The sequence below is a fragment of the Acomys minous genome (assembly GCF_964271855.1).
Source record: "Acomys minous genome assembly, chromosome: 6".
Classification (NCBI taxonomy): Eukaryota; Metazoa; Chordata; class Mammalia; order Rodentia; family Muridae; genus Acomys; species Acomys minous.
In genome coordinates, this window is record NC_140487.1 from 117,663,875 (window position 1) to 117,686,585 (window position 22,711).

At 55.4% G+C, this 22,711-nt stretch overlaps 1 protein-coding gene across 4 annotated transcripts; it reads left to right on the forward strand.

Annotated features, from left to right (window-relative positions):
* Positions 1-2,157: 2,157 nt before the first annotated feature.
* On the forward strand, positions 2,158-22,283 carry ATP13A2 (ATPase cation transporting 13A2). 4 transcript variants are annotated; one of them, XM_084788199.1, is made up of 29 exons: positions 2,158-2,357; positions 6,984-7,078; positions 7,170-7,352; positions 8,549-8,607; positions 8,694-8,808; positions 9,072-9,148; positions 10,121-10,198; positions 10,322-10,391; positions 11,005-11,139; positions 11,226-11,292; positions 11,371-11,502; positions 14,422-14,577; positions 15,672-15,782; positions 15,871-15,917; positions 16,030-16,218; positions 16,911-17,117; positions 17,491-17,586; positions 17,666-17,825; positions 17,942-18,062; positions 18,168-18,292; positions 18,694-18,854; positions 18,937-19,053; positions 19,136-19,215; positions 19,811-19,963; positions 20,046-20,142; positions 21,010-21,233; positions 21,318-21,469; positions 21,724-21,819; positions 21,915-22,283. In XM_084788199.1, exons 1-29 carry the CDS (start codon positions 2,348-2,350, stop codon positions 22,010-22,012), a joined length of 3,411 nt encoding a protein of 1,136 aa, XP_084644325.1. In that variant the 5' UTR covers positions 2,158-2,347; the 3' UTR covers positions 22,013-22,283. The 4 variants fall into 4 exon arrangements, with proteins under 4 accessions (XP_084644325.1, XP_084644322.1, XP_084644324.1 ...); XM_084788196.1 differs by having other exon boundaries at positions 2,159-2,357; positions 9,069-9,148; positions 21,650-21,819; XM_084788198.1 differs by having other exon boundaries at positions 2,159-2,357; positions 9,069-9,148.
* The last annotated feature ends 428 nt before the right edge of the window (positions 22,284-22,711 follow it).

Consider the following 22,711-nt stretch of genomic DNA (forward strand, 5'->3'; position numbering starts at 1 on the left):
TTCCCTCTGCAGGGGCAGCTGTGCCAGCCAGGTCCAAACCTAAACCACCACCACCCAGCCTACCTAGACGTCTGGGTTCCACGGAAGGGTCACCTGCTAGGCTTCGAGGTGAGGATGGTGATGGAGGGACGGGATCTGAGAGGTCACACAACTGGTCCCTACTGGCAGCAGCATCTGCTAATGAGGCCCCACATGGCCAATAGGAATGCTCTCCAACCTGCTCCACCAGCAGCCTGCCCCCAGCTCAACAAATGGCTCCACTGTCCCCTGAGCTGCCCAAGCCAAACCTCTAGGCATGTCTGAGTCTCACATTTCCACACCCACATATCTGATCAACAAGTCTTTCCACAAGGCCAATGTCCCTCAAGATAGCACTGTCAAAGCTCCCTGCTGCACCCACAAAGGGAGCCCCCATCATAGCTCTGCAATCTTCTAGCACTTTCTGCAGTCAGTTGTTTTGCTCGGGTGCCCGTGCGTTGCTTTTTAGTAGTCCCCACTGGAGAGGGCCTGATATTCCGGGTCCTAGAACTCTCTCCCTGACTCTGTGAGTTCACAGGGACGAGTGGCTAATGCTGCAGGCCCAGGACGATTCTGGCCCCAACCTTCCCTGGCTTACCCCAGGTCTCTGATGACACACCCTCCACCTCTGGAACTCTTCTGTTCACAGGTCACCTACCCCAGGGCCAGGGGACACTTTGGCTGTGTCTGTCACTATGGAACAGGGTAGTAAATGCTGTAGCCAAGTCTCCTAGGCTTTTCAGGGTCTGCATTTGTCCCATCTGGGCTGGGATGTGTGCAGGTCAGGCTTCCAGGCTTCGAGGCTGGGCCGTGGCATCCCTTTGGCCTTTTCCTAGGCCTCCCATGTAAACATCACAGCCAGCCTGCTTGTTGGCACCATCATGGCTGTATCTGACCATGAGAGTCTCTGGCAAGCGTGTCCTTCCTCTCCTAACACTTATCCAGTAGTGCCAGGCTCTGTAACAGGCCTGAGATGAGTGTTCTCATGCATTACTTACAACAAGCAAGCGTCTGCTATTTGTCATTTTACAGGTCGGAAAAAGCAGCCCAGCCCAGTGAGATGGCTCAGGGGGTAAAGGCATTTGCTGTTAAACCTGAGCACTTGAGCTTAATCCCTGAGACCCACACAGGGTGGAAGAAGAAAACTGACTCCTAAACATAGTGCTCTGATCTCCACACAGGTGCTGTGGCACACACACACACAAACACACACACACACACACACACACACACACATACACACACACAACACACACACACACACACACACACACACACACACACACACACACACACAGAGAGAGCATTAAGGTTTTGTTTTGGGTTTAGGAAAAGAAAAAGACCCAGGGAGGTTAACTGATACATCTGCAGTCACACAGCCCGGAAGAGACAGGCAGGCTTGAATATGCATGCGTAACTACTGTGGTGTGCACCTGGGGCTGTGTGTGTGACGCTTTCCCTCTGTCTACTCTCCCTTTCTGTTCGTCTGTTTTCCATTCATCTGCTCTGTCTCAGGTCTGTTCCACCTGTGTCTCCCAGCATGGCCCTCTGTTTCCCGGCAAGCCGATCTGTCTATCAGTCTTTTTTTTTTTTTTTTTTTTGGTCTATTCTGTCTCCCAGCATATTGGTTTTCTGTTTGTCTGTTCTGTCTACTCTGCCTGCCTATCTGTATATTTTGTCTGTCTGCCTGCCTGTTTCTTTATGGTTGTTCTATCTGGAGGCTGTCCCAACTGGGTGTCCCAGCATCCCCCTCTGTCTGCCTGTCTGTCACCTCTCTGCCTCTTTGTCTGTTGTCTGCCTGTCTGGTCTCCTAGCCTGTCTCATTTCTCTCTGTTTAGTACGCCTAGGTGCTGTCCCAAAGTCTCCCAGCGTGCCCCTCTGCTTGTATGTCTACCTGTCTAGCAGCCTGTCGGTTTCCGTCCGTCTGTTCTGTCTGGAGACTGTCTCTCCCCACCCCCACCCCCACCCCCATCTCCCACGCCCCTCTTCCTACCTCTTCCCCGTCTCCCCATCCCCTCAACTTCCACCTCCACACACGCTATCCCCAGCATCAGGATCTCAACCAGCTCCGGACTGAGGACAGACTGGGAACTACAAGTCCCGGCAGGCCTTGCGGCGTTGGCGGACGTGGGCGCCGCGAGAGGGCGGGGCACGACGGCCGCAGATTGACTGCAGCAAGGTTCGAGTCGCTGTCGCGTCGTGCAGGTGCCGCCTAACCCGGCCCCTCCGCAGCTCGTTGCAGCCGGCGCCCCCGACTGTGTCCCGGGGCCTCGCACACCGAGCCCAGGCCGCGGGCTGCAGCGGCCGGCGATGAGCGCGAGGAGCCGAAATGAGCGCAGGTGAGCGGCGGTCCGGCCTTTCCTTCGGGACTCGTCCCCAGACCCCCAGAGAGACAGATTTGGGATGCCGCTGCGCACACCCTGGGCCAAAGGGTCTCTGGGGCCGGGGGAACCTACCCACCCCATCCCCTCTGAATGCATTCGACCCTGAGTGACAGGTCCGGGTGAGGGACGCGGTGCACCGCCCTGGGGCCTCTGAGGAGCACCCAAGCGTGCAACATGAACACGATTAGGGAAGCCAGCTCTCTGCAGGGCCTGGATGGGAGGAGACCTAAGGCACAAATGCACCCCAGACCCGAGCCTCAGGCCCCCACAGAAAGCTTATCAGTGGCCAGATCCAGGGACCACACCCTGCGTGACCCCCATGCCAGACTGGATGTCTTAGCCTGGAACCAATATCCCACCAAATGCAGATAAGGCTTCTAGACCCCTGCTACCCGCCAGGTGCTAGCGTGCCCAGTCCCAGGTCTCAGTCTCTCCCAGCTCATCTCTGGCCCAACCCAAAGCTTCCGTCCTGCAGTTCTACAGTGCCTTAGGTGAGGGAGGGAAAGAATAGGGGGCAAGGGTGCCGCTTGTGGTAAGAACGCCTGCCTATCATGCGCGCCCGACCCTGGATTCCAGACTCAGAATCGAACCAAAGACCTTCCAGGTCTACACCCTCCTAGCCTGTTGGAGGCCAGGAGCTCCTAGCCATGGGGGGAAGCCACCAGAAAAAAGATGCTGGTGCCATGGGCCACTGTCTGATCAGCAGCAGGAAGCTGGGTCTTCCGCAGGAAACAAGAGGTTCCCAAATAGCTTTGACTCTGGCCCCTTGGCTGTGCAGTGCTGGTGCGGCTGCCCCAGGGCTGTGTGACCTCGGCTCAGTCCCTATCTCTGCCAGGCATGGCTGTGGTATATGTTGGTCAATCTCTCTAGGCCTGCCTTTTCTTGGGCTTTGTGTTTGTGGCGCTGGGTATCAAACCCGCGTCCTTTTTAGACTTACAGAAGGTTGTGAGTGCTGAGAAGCAGTTTTAGGCCCTCTGGAAGTGTAGATTGTACCCTTAACCTCTGAGCTATCTCCCCAGCCTGTATTATTTTTTTTGAGATTGGGGTCTCAATGTAGCCCAGGCTGGCCTCAAATATAATATGTAGTCGAGGATGACCTTGAGCTAATCCTTCCTTCACCTCTTCAGTGCTGGGATTACAGTCAGGGGCCACTGAACCTAGCTCTCATTTTAAATATTTTCATAGCTTCTATTATTATTATTTTGTGTGTACATACATACACATTGTGCCACGGCCTGGGTGTGTCAGAGGACTTTCCCACCATGATTCTGCTCATTTGCCTTGTGTAGTCAGTTCCTTTCCCTGCTGAGCCATCGCCGCCGCCACCCCTCCCCCATTGTAAATGAGAATCCTAATCTATGCTTTTCACCAGGCAGCAGGCTGTGAGGGTGAATTAAAGGCCCTGTTCATCACAGCCAAACATTCCAGCTTCCCCACTTGAGGCCATATGATTCAGGGCCTGAATTTTTCACAGCCCCGTGCCTCGGTTTCCCCAAGTTTGAGGGGGAACATTTCCACAGTCCCTCTCTTAGAGGGCTGAGGTGAACTACAGCCTTGCCACTTCAGGCTGCCTTGGCTGTACCACAGGAGAGCCCACAGCCTGTGTGAGCCAGCTTGAGGCTGCCTGACTGGTGTGTTCGGGGACGCCTTCCCTTGACGGGTGAGCTGTGGCCAAGCCTATCCAGGTGCTTTGAAGATGTCCTATGTTCCTGCCAGACACTGCACCCCTGGGCGTGGCCCTTCTGACGCTCTGGAGGTTTCCTTAGGTGTGACTTACTCCTGTGACAAGCTCCTGTCCCCTCCTTCCCAAGGCTGGCTGTGAGCATCCTTGTGAAAGAATGGGTGTGTCATTGACTTAAGTTCATTCGTTCATTCACATCCAGCTGAGAGCAGTTCAGAAACCAATGCGAGAGGGTGTGAGTGGGGACAATAGGACTTTGAGGAAGACAAGCCCCTGGCAGGGCAGCTGTAGGAGGCTCAGCACTTCCTTGGTGAACCATGGTCAGAGGCCACCTAACACTTGCTAGGTAGACTCTGGTCAGGCGATGCACTCAGCATTGGCTCTGTGGCTTCTTTATCAGTCTGAACCCTATCTAGCTGGTGCCCCAAGGTCCTTGAGCCACAGGACGGAGCTAATGTTCAGGCCTAGAGGCCAAGCACTCCTGCAGGTTTCTGGCTGGTCCACGGCAGAAGCTAGCCTGGGAAATGGGTCAGAGGAGTAGCCACGCCCTGGTGGGAAGCTGCCCCACCACCACTTCTACCGCACAGACTTCAGACACCCTCTGTGGCTAGGGCTGAGGCTTCCACCATGTGCCAGCTATGCCAAGCATTGTTGCATACACTGTCATCTTAGAGATTGGCTGGGGCACCTGCTTTTATGAATCACAGCTTGGCAGAGAACACAGCTGATGATGGAGACATTAAATGTGGCTCCTGCCCAGGGGCTCCCTCTTCTCACAAAAGTGGTACCTGTCTGGTAGGTGATGGTACAGTCTTGGCCAGCCCTTTGAGACCCTAAGATGCAGTTTCCTGGCCACCTGGATGGTGGGTGAGCCCCCAGCCCTGACACTGTAGGCAGAGGAAGGGCTTTAGCAGAAAAGCCTGCATGTAGCTACTGGTGGCCGAAGGCCTGAGAAGCTCCTACTGAGCCTCCTGCCCTGAGTTGAGATTCCCTCTGTGAAAGCCAGGCTGTTCCCTGGGCATAAGGGAAAGAAATAATGCTCTTCCTGGCTGGCTCTGCCCTCATGGCAGGATCTGTCCGTCCGTCTATTTGTTCTGGAGGTCAGCTCCTTCCTGAAGCACACCATTTGTCATTTGTTCTCTGTGGAAGGTAGGAGAGGGCCCACTGGTGGGGCTCTGGTTCGGCTGTTTTCTGGGTCCTCAGTTTAAAGAGGTCTCAGGTGGCACTGTGCACATCAGTTCCTGGCGGTTTCATGTAGGTGTGAAAGCCCAGGACTCAGGCTTCTGGGCTCTGTGGGCCTTTGTGCCCTAACCTTGTGCCCTATGTGTGGGCATCCATCCTAGGATTGAGGACAGCTTCTGGAATGTGCGAAGTGAGCTCTTCCTCCAGTCCTGCTTGCCACACCCAGATTTACCTCTTTTTGTTTTGTTTTGTTTTTCTGAGACAGGGTTTCTTTGTGTGGCCCTGGCTGCTCCGGAACTCCCTCAGTAGACCTCAGACTCAAAGAGATTCACCTGCCTCTGCCTCTGCCTCCGCCTCCCAAGTGCTGGGGCTAAAGGTGTGTGCCACCGCTGCCACCTGGCCCAGATTTGTCTTTGTATAAGACCAATAAATCTATTGTTTAATTACAAAAACAAATAAACCCAGTGGAGAAGCAGCCTGCCTGGGCTTGCCTCCTGGAGCTCCCGTATCCTTGCTGTGTGATCTTGGGTGAGTTGCTTAACCTCTCTTTCCTTAAATGAAACGGAGAGAGGGGGCTGGGAAGATGGCTCCGTAGGTAGAGTGTGCTTCCTCTGCAAGCGTGAGGACCTGAGTTTGGATTCCCCTGCACCAACATTAAAAAGGCCAGGTACGCATCTGAAGTTCCAGTGCCGTGGGGACAGAGACAGGTGGCCCCTGGGGACACTCTCTAACCAGCCAGCCTAGACTGACCGGCGAGCTCTAGGTTCAGGGAGAGACTCTGCCTCAAATGAAGCATGGAAAAAAATAACAGAGGAAGACTCGCAACACGTCAACCTCTGGCTTCTGTGTGTGTGTGTGTGCAGGCACATGTGTACACCTGAGCCTGTCCACGCACACACAAAACACACCTACAAGGAAAGATACCCGACAGAGTTATTATTCTGATAGCCATGTAAAAAGGACTGTGGCAGAGGACCACACGTGATTAGCCATCAAGCCTCAAGCATGGGAGATGTGCCACCTGCCTCTGAATGACAAGCCCCACCCAGCTGGGCAGGACTCTAATGGTCTGGGAGAAACTGCAGGAGCCTCAGCCTATAGGGACCAAGCAGCCAAGAGAGTAAGGACATTGTGACTACATCAGATGCAAGAGAAAAAGTTGGGTTTACTGGGCAGAAACTTCTAGAAACAATTCCTGCCCCCATTTGGGACCACAGCCCTGCAGATGGGGAGGTGGGAGGAAGGGAGGTTCCAGCCCAGAAGCCTGGTACTAGCCCCTGCCCCTGGCAGCATCAGTGAGGGCCTGTCTCTATAGGGCGCTCAACTCCAGGCCTGAGCTGGGCACCAGGACTCAGTGAGAATAGCCGGGACCCCTGCCCTGGGGTGGCAGTGAGGTAGGGAACGTGGGTGGAACACAGGGCCCCACGCAAGCAGCGGCAGGACACAGGCATGCAGGGTAACTATGTGCCTCTCTCCAGCTCTAGGCAGATGTTCTTATGAACCAATGGGCCTGTCAGTTCACAGGCCCAAAAGGCCTGGGTACAGAGTGACCAGGCTTGCTAGGCTTCAGAGGGCCCTGAAGAGGAGGCCTTGGGATGTGACCTGTTGCTTCGGTGGCTTGTCTAGCACTGTGAGGGTCAGCGTTCCCTCCCCAGCACTGAAAACCAGAGGAAGAAAAGCATCCTCCATTCTGTGTCCTTTCTCCTTTCCGTCCACAGACAGCAGCCCGCTAATGGGCAGCACGGCCCCCAGCTATGGGACCCTGATGACCGGGACCTCAATCGATCCCCTCAGCTCCTCAGCTTCATTCGTGGTAGGTAGTGGTAGCGGTGGATGGAGTGGCGCTCCGGCCTGCCCCAGCTCCCTGGCCTCTGCTCCATCGGCTCTGTCGCCTGTATCCACAGAGGCTCAGCGGCTACTGTGGCAGTCCATGGAGGGCCATCGGCTATCACGCCGCGGTCTGGATGCTGGCCGGGATCCCTTGGCTGCTATTCCGCTGGAAGCCCTTGTGGGGCGTGCGCCTGCGCCTGAAGCCATGCAGCCTGGCCCACGCCGAAACACTCGTTATAGAAATAAAAGACAAAGAGGTGAGTGGGGCCGAGAAGGATAAGAAAATACTGGCGTGCTCAGTCCAGCCACCACTGGCCCTTGGAGGGGGGTGGGCAGGAGGCAAGCCTTCATCTTCCTGTCTGCACTTTAGTGTCTGGGCAGTGGACAGAGCCAGCCAGGTGTGGCCCGCTAGGCTTCATTGTAATTCTGTAGTTTTTTTTTTTATTTTTCCTTTAGAAAATACTTTAGGCTGGGTGTGGTGGTGCACACCTTTAATCCCAGCACTCAGGAGTCAGATGCAGGTGGATCTCTGTGAGTTTGAGGCCAGCCTGGTCTACAAAGTGAGTCCAGGACAGCCAAGGCTACACACAGAAACCCTGTCTCGAAAAAGAAAAAAGAAAATATTTTATTAGTTTTCATAATCAAAGCCACATAAATAAGGCCTTACCCAGAGCTAGAGATGACTCTAAATAGGAGCTTTATTAGGGTTTCTGTTGCTGTGATAAAGACCATGTTGAAAAAGCAGCTTGGGGAGGAAAAGGTGATTACTCACGTCAACGTCACAGTCCCATCAGCAAAGGAAATTCCACCAAGAACTCAGGGAGGGACCTGGCAGCGGGAACTGAAGCAGAAGCCGTGGGGGAGCCCTGCTTACGACGGGCTTGCTCCCCGTGACTTGCTCAGCTCTCATCGAGGACCACAGGCCCAGGGTGGCACTACCCCCAGTGGGCGGGCATCTTTCCCAACGGAGGTTCCTGCTTCTCAAATGACTTTAGCTTGTGTCAAGTTGACAACAACAACAACAACAACAAAACCTAACTGGGATAATGCATAAGGGCATTGCCGCACAAGCGTGAGGACCAGAGTTCAAATCTCTAGCCCCCATGTACAAAGCGGGGATGGTTGCCAGAGTGCCTGTGACCCTTAGTGCCAGGGGAAGGGGAGCAAAGAGAGCAGGACTTTTGGGGCTACCTCCAGGGCCAAGGGGTGACCCTGACTCAGGATGTAAGGCAGAGATAATAGAGCAAGATAACTGCTGGCCTACTCTGGCCTCTGTGTGCGCACACAGGTGCATTGCCACACGCATGTGCATATACACCATGCTCACGTGCATAGAGACCATTGACAGTAAGGTGCATCTGCCTGAATGGATAGCCTTGTATCTTTGGCTTTGGGAAGGATTAGGGTGGGGGTGGGGTGTCTTTCTCAAGGTTGAACTCATTCTGCATTCCAGGGTAGCTCCAGGCAGCTCTTCACAGTCCAGGTGCAGACTGAGGCTGTTAGCCAGGACAGGTGAGACAGCAGGTGTCGCCTCCCAGGGAGGGGTGCGAGGGGTAGGCCACCTCTGAGCTTCAGAGTAATTCCCAACCCCTCCCCAGCCCGGAGCTGCCCTCACAGGCCCAGGGAGAGGATGGCCGGAGCCAGGCAGCTGTGGGAGTGGTACCAGAGGGCACATGGGAGGACACCACCCAGCTCTACAGACAGAAAGAGGCAGTGAGTGGCCAGCTGAGCTCTAGACCTGGCCTTGCCCTGTTCTGGGAATCTGGGGTCACACACTCTACGTGGGAGGACTGGGCTCTGGGTTGTCTGTGTCCCCCTGGCTCTCTGTGGTCCCGAAGGTCTGGGGTACTACCTGACTTCCAAGTTTCTCTTTCCTGGGATGCTGTCCCTGTCCCTGCCCCACCATCTGCATGTGGATGCTCCCTAATGCCAGGCCGTCCCCCTCCCCCACCGGCCTCTCCTCTCCCACCCAGAAGCAGGTGCTGCGCTATTACCTCCTCCAAGGCCAACGCTATGTCTGGATAGAGACCCAGCAAGCCTTCTGCCAAGTCAGGTAGAGGCCCCAGGCATGGCCACACCATCTCCAGCAGGGTGGGTTGTGGTACGAAGGCATGATGGGGCTGACCTAACCCGGGGTACCCTCAGCTGCCCTGAGATCTAGGGCAGCTCACTAAGCCTCTCAGCTGGGAGCTGCTTCCTGTAAATGAGGGTGAGGCTATGTCTCATCTCACAGGGTCACTAAAGGTCATTTCAGGTAACACACCCCAGGCTCAGAGACTCCCATGGTGTGCTTGTGTTGATTCCAAAAATGCACAGTGTTCTGGAAGAGGGTGAAGGAGGCATTAGTCTAGAAAGGGACCCTGGACTGCACTGGGGAAGTAGCAATAGAAAGTGCCAGATCCCGTTACCACCAAGAATTCCAGGGACACCTTGACCAGCATGGCACATGTACCTCAGGGATGAGAGTCATGACCCTTCAAGCTCCCAACCAAGATGGGCTCTGTGCTGCTCCGGGGGAGGTGGATTCAGTCACACTTGGCTCTTTTTGTCTTTCACACACCTGTCACTCACACAGCCAGGACAATCCTTGGGTAAACTTGGGTGGCTGCAGGGGGAGGAGGGGCCCCACCAGCCTTTGCTGCATGGTAGCGACAGGAACAGAGCTGGATGGCTTGCTAGTCACTTAGCATTGACACCATCTCAGCCACCCACAGCCTGGCGAGGTGGGTGTGTCTAGGCTCCCATTCTGCAGGTGAGGAAACAGCGGTGCAGAAAGATTAAGTGAGCTGCCCAATAGAGCGTTGGCGTAAATGTTTCAGTCACTGACCATAGCAAACCATCCTCCATTGGTACCCTCCCTTAGCAAGGTGTGGCCTGGCTACAGGAATGGATAAGCCGAGTTCTCTCCTCAGGGTGACCAAGGGGCCCTGACAGCCCTGGAGCCCCAAGTTCTCAGCCTGCTGAGGATGGGGTTCAGAGCTCAGGCCCCATCACACATACAGTGTTCCCTCTCCACCCTCATCAGCCTGCTGGACCAGGGTCGCACCTGTGACGAGATCCACTGCTCCCGCTCCGGCCTCAGCCTCCAGGACCAAGCTATGAGGTGTGTGCTGCCCCTCCTTCCCGCGCCCCTGTCTTCTGTTTGGTGCCCTCTTGGGGCATTGGTTTGCCCAGTGGGAAGTGGGGTCTCTGATACCCTGGCACAGTTCGGTGACCTCCCTTACAGGAAGGCCGTTTACGGCCCCAACGTGATCAGCATTCCTGTCAAGTCCTACCTGCAGCTACTGGTGGATGAGGTAAAGGACCCTGGTGTCGCCCACAGCAGCTTTTCCGAGAAGGGCTCAATGACAAGCAATCTCTATCCAGAGACCAGGCTGAGGATGGAGAGGGTCCACACAGAGCTTGGGCCAAAGGAAAAGCTGAGCCTGCAGGGGCGGGGGCAGGGGCAGAGCCACATAGTCAAGTGCAGCAGCCTCAGGCCAGGAGCTCATCCTGCCCTAGAGCCAGTTCCACTCTGGCCTGTGGCTTCCGGCTGTCAGCTCTGGGAATATGGATAAGGACTATATAGTCTGCTCAGCCAGGAGGAGCCCAGGCCTTGGCATAGGACAGGATACCGCTAAGGTCACACATGGTCAAATCATGTCCCCTCCCTCTACAAACGGTGACCTAACCCTCCTGCGCCTCCCTCAGCCTCCGCTCCACCTCATAGGACTGTCCTCACCATTGTGTGGCAAGAGTCTGACCTGAGTCCTTCTAGCTGCAGCGTGTGGGATGTCAGGTAGAAGAGGCTGAGAATGGGCCTAGGCAGGAGGCTGCCTTGGCTTTGCTCGGGGGCAGCCACCCAGCTGTCTCCAGTAGCCGAGCTGCCTGGGGTGCGGTGTTTATGCTGTCTCCTCCCGCCTCTTCCAGGCACTGAACCCCTACTACGGATTCCAAGCCTTCAGCATCGCGCTGTGGCTGGCCGACCACTACTACTGGTATGCCCTCTGCATCTTCCTCATCTCAGCCATCTCTATCTGCCTGGCTCTGTACAAGACCAGAAAGGTGAGAGTGAGTGGCCTAGCAGGGCTAGGCAGGGTGACCCCAGGAGCTGCCAACCTCTCAGCTCTTCCCGTCCCTCTGTCCCACAGCAAAGCATTACTCTGAGGGACATGGTCAAGCTATCCGTGCGGGTGCAGGTGTGCCGACCTGGAGGAGGTGAGGAGCAGGGAGGAGGGAGGCTGGGGCTAGGGAGCAGCAGGGTAGCTGACCCTCACTCAACCCACCTACCTACAGAGGAAGAGTGGATCGACTCCAGTGAGCTGGTGCCCGGAGACTGCCTGGTGCTGCCCCAGGAGGGCGGAGTGATGCCCTGCGATGCGGCTCTGGTGGCTGGCGAGTGTCTGGTCAATGAGAGCTCTTTGACAGGTGAGCCTAGCCTGGCCAGATCCAACCCTCTGCCTCTCACTAGAGCCTGTAGCTGGGCTTTTCTTTCTCTTTGAAGTAACAGTCCTGGCTTTGGCACTTGCTAACCATCCGCCTTTAAACACTCCATGCCTCAGTTTCTCTACCTCTGAAATGTGGTTGCCAGTCACTCCGGGATAAGTTATGAATAAACTGTCTGTATCCACGTCTACCACATGGCTTGGACTCTACACCAGGCAGGAGGATATGGTCCATGAGGCAGGGTCCCTGCTTGTGCCCATGTCTCTTCCACATGTGCACACCGCCACCACAGCACCTTCAGCTGTGTACGTGGGCTCGCTACCCTGTTCAGGTCTGTTGGCTTGTGCTGTGGAAGCTTGTCCACATGTATGTAGCACTCCGCAGGCTGCCTAGGAAGCTATGGTGCAGACGCATGGTGACTGATGTACCCCTGACGTGTGTGCAGTGCAGATGGCGCCGCTGTGAGTGGCCTTACCTGTGGTTCTCTCAGTATTTATGAGATCCAGGCGATAGCCTGACACACTCGGGAGGTTGAGGCAGGAGGATCAGTAATAGATCCAGGCTAGCCCAAGTGAAAAGTGTGATAAGAGTGGATGGTTGTTTCCAGGGAAAGTTGTGGCTCAAGGTTTGTGGTTCTTTTCATGTATGTTTGTGGTAGATGGTACTAGCTATGGAGTCCAGGGCCTCACCTTGCCGTGTGTCTTAATCTTGGCTACTTTTCTTTCTTTCTTTCTTTCTTTCTTTTTTTTTTTTTTTTTTTTTTTTTTTTTTTTGGTTTTTCGAGACAGGGTTTCTCTGTGTAGCCTTGGCTGTCCTGGACTCACTTTGCAGACCAGGCTGGCCTCGAACTCACAGAGATCCACCTGCCTCTGCCTCCCGAGTGCTGGGATTACAGGCATGCGCCACCACGGCTTTTTTTTTCTTCTTTCTTCTTTATTTTTTATTTTTCAGATAGGGTTTCTCTGTGTAGCCCTGGCTGTCCTGGACTCTCTCTGTAGACCAGGCTGGCCTTGAACTCACAGAGATCCTCCTGCCTCTGCCTTCCGAGTGCTGGGATTAAAGGTGTGCACCACTATGGCCCGGCTGCTTTAGTTTCTGTTGAAGTGGCAGAACACCATGACCAAGCCAACTTATGAAAATGTTTAATTGAGCTTCCGTTTCCAGAATGATTCAAGTCCATGATGGCTGAGCAAGGCATGGTGGCAGGGCTAGATGAGAGTTCACGTCTTTTTATTTTTTTAAGGATTTATTTATTATGTATAGAGTGTTCTGCCTGCATGTACACCTACACACCAGAAGAGGGCACCAGATCTCATTACAGAGGGTCGTGAGCCACCATGTGGTTGCTAGGAATTGAACTCAGGACCTTTGGAAGAGCAGCCAGTGCTCTTAACCTCTGAGCCATCTCTCTAGCCCGAGAGTCCACATCTTGATTCACAAGTAGGAGGCAGAGAGAGCTAGTACGCTGGGGATGGCTAGAGTCTTTTGAAACCTCAAAGCCACCCTCAGTGACACACCTCCTCCGACAAGGCCACACCTCCTAATTCTTCCCAAACCATTCCACCAACTGGGGACCAGGTCTTCAACTATATGAGCCTATGGGGGCCGTTCTCACTCAGAGCACAGCAGGTTAGGCAGTACTCTACCACAGAGTTGCACACCTCGCTACTTTATTTCCACTTTTAAGTCAGAGTTGCCCAGGCTGGCCTTGAATTGACTCTGTAGTCCTAGCAGACTTCAAATTTATAATCCTTCTGCCTGAGCCTCTGGGAAAGCTAGGGTTGCAGACTCTGCACCTCGAGGCCCAGCTTTGAGTTTTACCTGTATGATAAGCTAATGGAAGCCAAAATGGTTGTAATCCCAGCTCTCGGGACACAGAAGCAGGCTCACTCCAATTTTGAGCCTAACCTAGGCTACGCAGTGAGATTCTAATTCAAAAGGATGACAACAACAAAACCCTCAAAAAACAAAACAAAAAAAGAGCAAAAGGCCTAGACACAGTGGCACACCGGTAATCCCTGCGCTCGGGAAGTTGCAGCAGGAGTGATCAGTAGTTCAAGGTCATTTTCTATATAGTAAGTTTGGGGCTAGCCTGGGCTACATGAGACTCTATTAAAAAAAACAACTCTGGCCTCTGGTCCTCCATGGACTCTCCCACACCTGCCTCATCTTAGGGATGTAGGCGGAGCCTGGGCTGCTCCTGAGTCCCCCTAGAAATACATACACATACTGTAGATGCCCAATAATCCGTCTTCACATTCTGCTTTGTCGAGCAGGCTGCTCAGGGCTTTGTAGAGCTGACACCCCCTCCCACGCAAATGTCCTTGCTAGTTAGATGGGAGCCAGGCATGGTAGCCCACATCTGTAGTGCCAGCACTCAGGAAGCTAAGGTGGATCCACTCAGGTGGATCTCTGTGAATTCTGAGGCCAGCCTGGTCTGTGTAGCGAGGACATTACCTCAAATCAAAACAACACATACAAGATGTGGCCAAGTTGGGTGGCTCACACCAGTAATTCCAGGACTCGAAAAGCTGTCAGGGAGATCGCATGTTGGAGGCCAGCCTCGTTACATAGCAAGACCTGTCTAAAATCCAGAAAAATACTGTGTTTGTGGTGAACTAACTCCAGGAGAAGGGCTCCCAAATCCTGGTCCCCAATATGTACACATGCCTTCATTAGCGGCCCAGCTACCCAAAGGAGGTTCCTAAGTGATGGGCTGCCTCCCCACAGAATTGCCTCATGGTCTCAAGTCCTTTGCCCTCTTGCCCATTTCCTGCTTGCTACCCACCTGGTTACAGAGTTAAGTGTGGCTTTGGGACAGGTGTGAGCAGCCCTCAGCTCTGTCTGTAGGAGGGAGTACCCTGAGGGCCCCTCGTGGAACTCACACCATGTCCCTTCCAGGGGAGAGCATCCCAGTGCTGAAGACAGTCCTGCCGGAGGGGCCCAAGCCCTACTGCCCAGAGACCCATCGGCGGCACACAGTCTTCTGTGGAACCCTCATTCTGCAGGCCCGGGCCTACCTGGGACCCCGGGTCCTAGCAGTGGTGACGCGGACAGGTACATATCTGGAAGTGGGAAGAAGTGCTGAGCTCAGCACATACAGGAGCCATGACACAGGGCAGGACAGGACCTAGAGCCCTGGCCCCACCACCACCTCTGACACTGGGATTCTTACTAGTTCCACCCTATTGGGCCTTCATGTTCCGTCTTTTTTTTAAATTGTATGTGGGTGTTTTGCTATTTGTCTGTGCGTATGCATGGCTGCTGCCTGCAGAGTCCAGAAGAGGGCACTGGATCCCTTGGCACTGGAATTACAGATAGTTGTGAGCTGTCATGTGGGTCCTCTGGAAGATCAGCCAGTGCTCTTAACTGCTGAGCCATCTCTCCAGCCCTCATGCCCTCGTCACGTCAGAAGTTGGGCAGACAATAAGCAAGGTTTGCAGTGTTTGTAGGAAACAGCAGGGGTCCTCCTGTGTGTGTGTGTGGTGGGTGGGGGCTTAGTTCTTTCATTATAAATAAAACCACTCATTTGAGAGGCTGTCCACTAACCCCCCCCCCCCCATGGGGGCACCCGCTCAGCAGCAACTGCTGGTGGCGCGCCTTTCCTCCCAGCACTCTGGGAAAGGCAGATCTCTGTGAGTTTGAAGCCAGCTTGATCTATAGAGCAAGTTCCAGGCCAGCAGGGGTTACATAGTGGGACCCCCGTCTAAAATAAAATTCTACTGGGGCTGTATACTTATAATCCCAGCTGTTTGAGAGGTGTGTGAGGAGGCGGGGTCTGAAGGATTGAAAGTTGAGGTCCAGCCTGGGCAATTTAGTGAGACACTCCCCCTCCCCAGTCAGAATAAAAAGTAAATAGAATAGAGGGACGTGGGAAAGTACCAAGGCATGCAGGAGGGTACTTGCCTGGCTGGATGAGGGTTCAGTCCCAGAACCACAGAAAGAAAATAATTAAAAACAAACAAACAAACAAACAAAAAAACACTTCTGTGTGGGGGTTGGTCAAGCCTTGTGAGTTGTCACCTGTGACCCCAGTCCAGTTGATGGCTGGCCCTGTGAATGTCGTCACCCCAGGGTACAGGCAGTGTAGGAGGAGTGGGAGGAGCCTGCCCTAACCCTAACCCCTCCCTTGGCTTCCTGTCATCCCTCAGGGTTCTGCACAGCCAAAGGGGGCCTGGTGAGCTCCATCCTCCACCCTCGGCCCATCAGCTTCAAGTTCTACAAACAGAGCATGAAGTTCGTGGCAGCGCTCTCTGTGCTGGGTGAGTGGGCTGCTGCGTACCCCACTCTGCCGGCAGCCCCAACCCGGGTGGGTCGGGAGCCCGGCTTACCCCTCGCTGTTCTCCCCAGCTCTGCTTGGCACCATCTACAGCATCTTTATTCTCTACCGCAACCGGGTAAGCCAGACGCCGGGTGGGACTGCCAGCTGGGGGACCTGCCCAGCCGGGGGACCTGCCCAGCCGGGGGACCTGCCTAGCCGGGCTCCGAGTTCACGGTACCTCCTACCAGGTGCCTGTGAACGAGATTGTGATCCGAGCCCTGGACTTGGTGACCGTGGTGGTGCCGCCTGCCCTGCCAGCCGCCATGACCGTGTGCACGCTCTACGCCCAGAGTCGGCTGCGCACACAGGGCATCTTCTGCATCCACCCGCTGCGCATCAACTTGGGGGGCAAGCTGCGGCTCGTGTGCTTTGACAAGGTGGGGCCTGGCTGGCAGCCCTTGAGGGAATGTGCACTTCAGCCAATGCCCTGCCGTACCCAGACTGCATCCAAGTGTGGGAACACTCAGGGGCCACCCTCCGCAGCCAGTTCCTACCCACTCCATCTCATGCCCGGCAGATAACATGCATGAAATAATTGCTCAAGAACTATTGTGGGCCTGCTGCGCTGGGAAAGCACACAGCCCTGGAGTCCAGTAGGGACCAGCACAGGGGCACTGGTGTGCGTGCATGCGTGCGTGTGTCCCCAGCGAGTAAGCACACCAGCAGCACAGTGTGTAGACAGTGGGGATTAGGGGAGCCCGGAGCCACCTTGATGAGCATGTCCAGTTTCTCCTGAGCACTCCCGTGGTGAGGGCAGGCAGACCAGGAGGGGAGGAACAAGTGTGTGGAGCTCTTCACGGACACAGTGAACCTGGGACACACTGAGCAGTGGTGGCAACAGGGAAACACCGGGTGGGCAGCACCTGATGAGCAGAGGCCTTGTGTTGACCTCTCAGGGCCATGAACTGAGGAGAGGGAAGATGTCAGGCTCGAATAGGGGTGTAGAGGTTGACTCCAGCAGGACATAAGGTTCAGAGCAAGCCTCCTGTGCCACTCGCCTAGCTTGGGTGTAGAAGCCAGCACAGCAAGGCCTGACTGAACCAAGGACTTGGCACTTGTCCCCCTGCAGACAGGCACCCTCACAGAGGACGGCTTGGATGTAATGGGAGTAGCGCCCCTAAAGGGACGGATGTTGCTACCACTGCTCCCAGAGCCCCGACACCTGCCCCTGGGGCCCCTTCTCCGAGCACTGGCCACCTGTCATGCCCTCAGCCAGCTACATGACACCCCAGTGGGCGACCCTATGGATCTCAAGATGGTGGAGTCTACAGGCTGGGTGAGGAGGCCAAACAGGCCAGAACCCTGACTGAGGGAAGTTAGACCTAAGGAATGCTACCTCGTATTCCCCTAGTGGTCTCTGTTGCCACCAGAGTCACTGTCAGTCGCGGCAGGGCCACCTTTTCTTCTATGGCTATTCCTGTGGTCCCAACATAAGCTTGAAAGCTGCTTTGTGGAGCTTTTAGTAACTTGCTCAAGATCACCCAGTGTCCTATTGGTGGGACAACTAGAGTGTGGATTTGAGTCTGCACAGACCCAAAGTCCATGTTAACTTTAACCCTCCAGTCCTGAGGTCCTTCCATGAGTCTAGTCCTGCTGCCCCTCTGTTTGCCAAGGCCTTGGTTCCCAACCTCTGTTTGCCCTCCAACCAGGTCCTGGAGGAGGGCCCCGCTGCAGACTCAGCACCTGGGGCACGGGTCTTGGCAGTAATGAAACCCCCACCCAGGGGGGCCCAGCAACAGGGAACGGTAAGCTGCAGGGTGACTGGGCCTCGGGGCCTCAAGAGTGAGCTCCTCAGCCAGCCGCTCGGCTCTTCTCCCATAACAGGAGCCGTCACCAGAGCCCGTCAGTGTCCTCTGCCGATTTCCCTTCTCCTCTGCCCTGCAGCGTATGGATGTGGTAGTGTCATGGCCAGGGGCTGCCCAGCCTGAAGCTTACGTCAAAGGCTCCCCAGAGCTTGTGGCCAGCCTCTGCAGCCCTGACACAGGTGAAGGGGGCAGGCCTAGAGTCCACTGCTGAGTGTGAGCATGGAGTTAGAGATGGGTTCCAGCCTCTGAGGCCCCGCCCCCAACAAGCCCTGATGACACTCCCCTCTCCCCACAGTACCAAGCGACTTTACCCAGGTGCTACAGAGCTATACAGCTGCTGGCTACCGAGTCGTGGCCCTGGCTGGCAAGCCACTGCCCATTGCACCCAGCCTTGAGGCTGCTCAGCAGCTGACTAGGTGAGCCCATCCCTGGCATGTTAGGAGGGAGGTGCTAAGCCCCAGCAAGTGGGAGAGGGGCACTGATTCCTGCCTGACCTCTGACCCAGAGATACCACCCTCTAGGGACACTGTGGAGCAGGAGCTAAACCTCCTCGGGCTGCTGGTCATGAGGAACCTGCTGAAGCCACAGACAACCAAAGTTATACAGACTTTGAGGAAGACGGGCATCCGTACCATTATGGCAACAGGTATTATGGCCTCAGAGACCTGTGAGAAGGACATAGCCTGCCCTATCCTGGCAAAAAAAAAAAGTGGCTTCCCAGAAATCCCTGCTGCAGCCTCTTTTCACAGTATCCATCACAAGTGTCATTGTCACCCGCATTTGACAGCTGAGGACACTGGGGCTCAGAGTGGGATGGGTTCCTATGAGCCAGAGGGGTGTTGGCCCAGCCATTCACCTGTTGAATCACTAGGAGGTTACCACTCTGGGTTCCAGGTCCCTCCTCTATGTGGGATAATAGTGTCAGGCTAAAAGGCTGGGGACATGCCAGTTTGCCCAGCTCAGCCATGGTTGACAGTATTCATAGATGGTCCACCTGTAAGGGTTAGGGTGGAAGTGATAGATTCTCAGCCTGCCTCACACCCCTAGGCGACAACCTGCAGACAGCAGTCACTGTGGCCAGAGGCTGTGGCATGGTGGGTACCCGGGAGCACCTGGTTGTCATCCATGCCACCCTCCCTGAGCAGGGCCAGCCTGCCTCCCTTGAGTTCCTGCCACCGGAGTCCTCTGCAGTCATGAATGGGGCTAAGGTGAGACCGACCCACTGACTCTGCCTGCGCCCAGCTCCTCAGGGAGGGAAAGGGTTGCTAAGCCGAGTTTCCTGATCCCTAGGATCCTGTCCAGGCCACAGGCTATTCCCTGGAGATGGAACCCCAGTCCTGTCACCTGGCCCTCAGCGGGCCTACTTTTGCTGTCCTTCAGAAGCACTTCCCTAAGCTGCTGCCCAAGGTAGAGCTGCCTGTGGAGGGGCTACATGCTGCCTGCCTCTGCATGCCAGGAGATGTTCCAGCCCTGCCCTCTCATGCCCCAGGTCCTGGTGCAGGCCACTGTCTTTGCCCGCATGGCCCCAGAACAGAAGACAGAGCTAGTGTGTGAACTGCAGAAACTTCGGTGAGTGCTGTGTGGTGAGGGCGCCAAAGCGCCAGCGGGATGAGGGTGGCCTCCCCTTCCCCTCCTCGGGCATTAGGGACCTTTCGCCTTCCAGAAGCACCCAGGAGCCAGCCATGCTGGATGCTGGCATATGTTCTAAACCCAGCATTTGGAAAACAGAGGCAGGAGGATTGCTTCTAGTTAAAGGCCAATGTGTACTATGCAGGGAGAGTGTCTCATACAAGCAAACAGAAAACCAAGGCTGAGGATGTAGCTTAGTGTGCCCTAGGCCAGCCAGGGATACCCAGCAAGGCCCTGCCTCAATAATAAACAAACAAATAGTAAATAATATCTAGGTTGGGCTGGAAGTATGGTAGAATGCCTACCTAGCATTTAAGAGACCTTGAGATCCATCCCGAGCATAGTAAATAAACAAGTAAACAAACAAATAAATAAAAATAGAAGCACCCAGGCAGGCTCTCCTGTGTCTGTTGTGCCAAAAATAGCTACATCTGTTTACCAAGTACCACTTGGTCATTAGGCTGGACTCTCCCAGTAGCCTGTGGAGGGGAGGGATGGTTTCACAGGCCTAGCTACTCACCTCTCTCTCTGTCAGGTACTGCGTGGGCATGTGTGGGGATGGAGCCAATGACTGTGGGGCCCTGAAAGCAGCTGATGTGGGCATCTCACTGTCCCAAGCAGAGGCTTCGGTGGTCTCTCCATTCACCTCCAGCATGGCCAGTATTGAGTGTGTGCCCACTGTTATCAGGTAAGGCAGGCAGGGCCGGGGGGTAAGGGTGAAGCGAGGCCCCTCAGCAGCCTGAGGCCCTGGCATCCATCTTTGCCCCTAGGGAAGGCCGCTGCTCTCTGGACACGTCATTCAGCGTTTTCAAGTACATGGCCCTATACAGCCTGACCCAGTTCATCTCAGTCCTGATACTCTACACGGTGAGCATCTGTGGATCCCCAGTCCCCACACCTGCTAGGACGGGCAACTCTGTCATTTGCCTGCCACAACCCAGGCAGTAAAGCGCACAGGATTCAAAACTGCTGGACATGGGTCCTGAGAAGTGGGGCTGCTGGCGTGTGCTAACAACTTTCTAGCTCCTGAAGCTCCCAGTGTGTGTATGTGTGCGCACGTGCAGCGCAGTGTGTGTGTGTGTGTGTTGGGGGGGGTGTCCTTTCCATCCCAGGGTGCCGTATATGGGGGAGAATGAATCAGAGCCCAGGCAGGGTGACACAAAGTCAAGACTCTACCCGGCAGGGCCTTCCCTTCCCCTGCTCAGAGAATGCCCTGTTCGCCTCCGCTGACTACAGGGGTCCAATGGGCTGGGTCCACATTCACCTCAGAGTTTCTATATCGCAGGCAGCCCCTCTGCTCCCCCAGGCTGGATGTTGTATGTAAAGCAGCCTTCCAACGTCAGGCTAGGGGCAGGACAGCGTGTTTCAGACCGGGCCATAGATCGCTGGGACACGCCTCCTTAACAGGTTGTCCAGTGTCAGCTAAGGATGCTGGGTCGGAAAGAGAGCCGGAAAGATTCTTTTTTTTTGGGGGGGGGGGGGTTGGTTTTGTTTTGTTTTGTTTTGTTTTCCGAGACAGGGTTTCTCTGTGTAGCCTTAGCCATCCTGGACTCACTTTGTAGACCAGGCTGGCCTCGAACTCACAGTGGTCCGCCTGCCTCTGCCTCCCAAGTGCTGGGATTAAAGGTGTGCGCCACCACACCCGGCAAGAGCCGGAAGGATTCTTTCCCAGGTTCCATGAGGACTGGGGCTCTGCAAGAGCTGGTCCTCAGCTTCTCCTCTCACCTGCCACAGATCAATACCAACCTGGGAGACCTACAGTTCCTGGCCATCGACCTGGTCATCACCACCACAGTGGCAGTGCTCATGAGCCGCACAGGCCCTGCACTGACGTTGGTGCGAGCGCGACCACCAGGGGCGCTACTGAGCGTGCCTGTACTTGGCAGTTTGCTGCTGCAGGTAGCCTTGGTGGCTGGCATCCAGCTTGGGGGCTACTTTTTTGTCATAGCCCAGCCCTGGTAAGTAGCAGAGTCCCTGGCACCAGTACTGTCCCTTCCTCTAACCCCTCACTCTTTCCCTAATGGCACCACCATGGTCCCCAGGTTTGTGCCCCTGAACAGAACTGTGCCCGCACCCGACAACCTGCCCAACTATGAGAACACAGTGGTCTTCTCTCTCTCTGGCTTCCAGTACCTACTCCTGGCTGCAGCAGTCTCTAAGGGGGCACCCTTCCGCCAGCCACTCTACACCAACGGTGCTGCCACGTGGTGGGGCAGGGGTGGGTGAGGGGGTGGCAGCTGGAATGAAAAAGGGACCCTGAGTAGAGAGTGCATCTGTGTGTGTGTGTGTGTGTGTGTGTGTGTGTGTGTGCGCGCGCGCGCGCGCATGCGTCCCAGTGCGTAGTGCCATTGCTGACAGACTCCCCCACCCCCAGTGCCCTTCCTGGTGGCCCTGGCGCTCTTGGGCTCTGTCCTGGTGGGCCTCATCCTGGTCCCCGGCCTCCTGCAGGGGCCACTAGGACTGAGGAACATTCCGGACAGCTCCTTCAAGTTGCTGCTGCTGGGTCTGGTTGCCTTCAACTTTGTGGGCGCCTTCATGCTGGAGGTAGGGCCCACACTCATGGAAGCTGTGAGAGGGTCGGGGGATGGGGAGGACCCAGGCCCCACCATCCCTCCACACCGTCTCCTTGCCCTCTGCAGAGCGTGCTGGACCAGTGTCTCCCAGGCTGCCTGCGGTGGTTCCGGCCCAAACGGGCTTCCAAGAAGCAGTTCAAGCGGCTGGAACGAGAGCTTGCTGAACAGCCCTGGCCCACTCTGCCCATCATCAACCCTGTGAGGTAGTACAGGCCTGGCGGGCATGCTGGACACTGGAACCACCTCTAGAGATAGACCCTGTTACCTCCTGCAGCCCTGAGGTTGGCTGTTGACACTCTCCTGCCAGGACACACCCACCCACGGAGTGCTGGTTGTCCCCACTTTAGACCATCCTGTGTAGAGACATCAGCTACCAACTTCATCCAGAGCTGCTGTCAGTATAGAAAATAAAGTGGTGATTTTCCTGCCTTGGCAGCACTGGTCTTGTGTCTGGGCACTGTGGCGTGTCCTTCCTGGTGACACCAGGCACCTCTGGGCGTCCTTTCCATCTGACACTATGCTTCCCAGTATAGGTGGGATCCATGTTACATACAGCTTACCCATGCCACCTTGTGCCCTACAACTGAAGGTCCAACCCAATGTATAGATGACCATGGCTAAATGAGGCTTGAGGTCACAACTGTGGACACACTGCGTCTGACCCGAGGTTCACTGTTCCTAGTCCCCTGCCCTCGCCGGAAGGCGGAGGCACAGGCTTGCAGCTGGCTGGAGCTTTGTAAAGCCTATGCCTGAGAGCCATCTCACTGGAGGCCTGTCCTCTGCCTGCCACCCCCACATCCTGGGATGTGTTTGTGGTCTGGTTCCTCAGATAAAGCCAGGCTGTAAGCCCAGGTCTTCCAGCC

Coding starts and splice junctions, on each gene's coding strand:
- ATP13A2 (XM_084788196.1), top strand. Junction 18,855..18,936: donor CAGTCATGAATGGGGCTAAG/GTGAGACCGACC, acceptor CCTGATCCCTAG/GATCCTGTCCAGGCCACAGG. Junction 21,234..21,317: donor TTTGTCATAGCCCAGCCCTG/GTAAGTAGCAGA, acceptor CATGGTCCCCAG/GTTTGTGCCCCTGAACAGAA.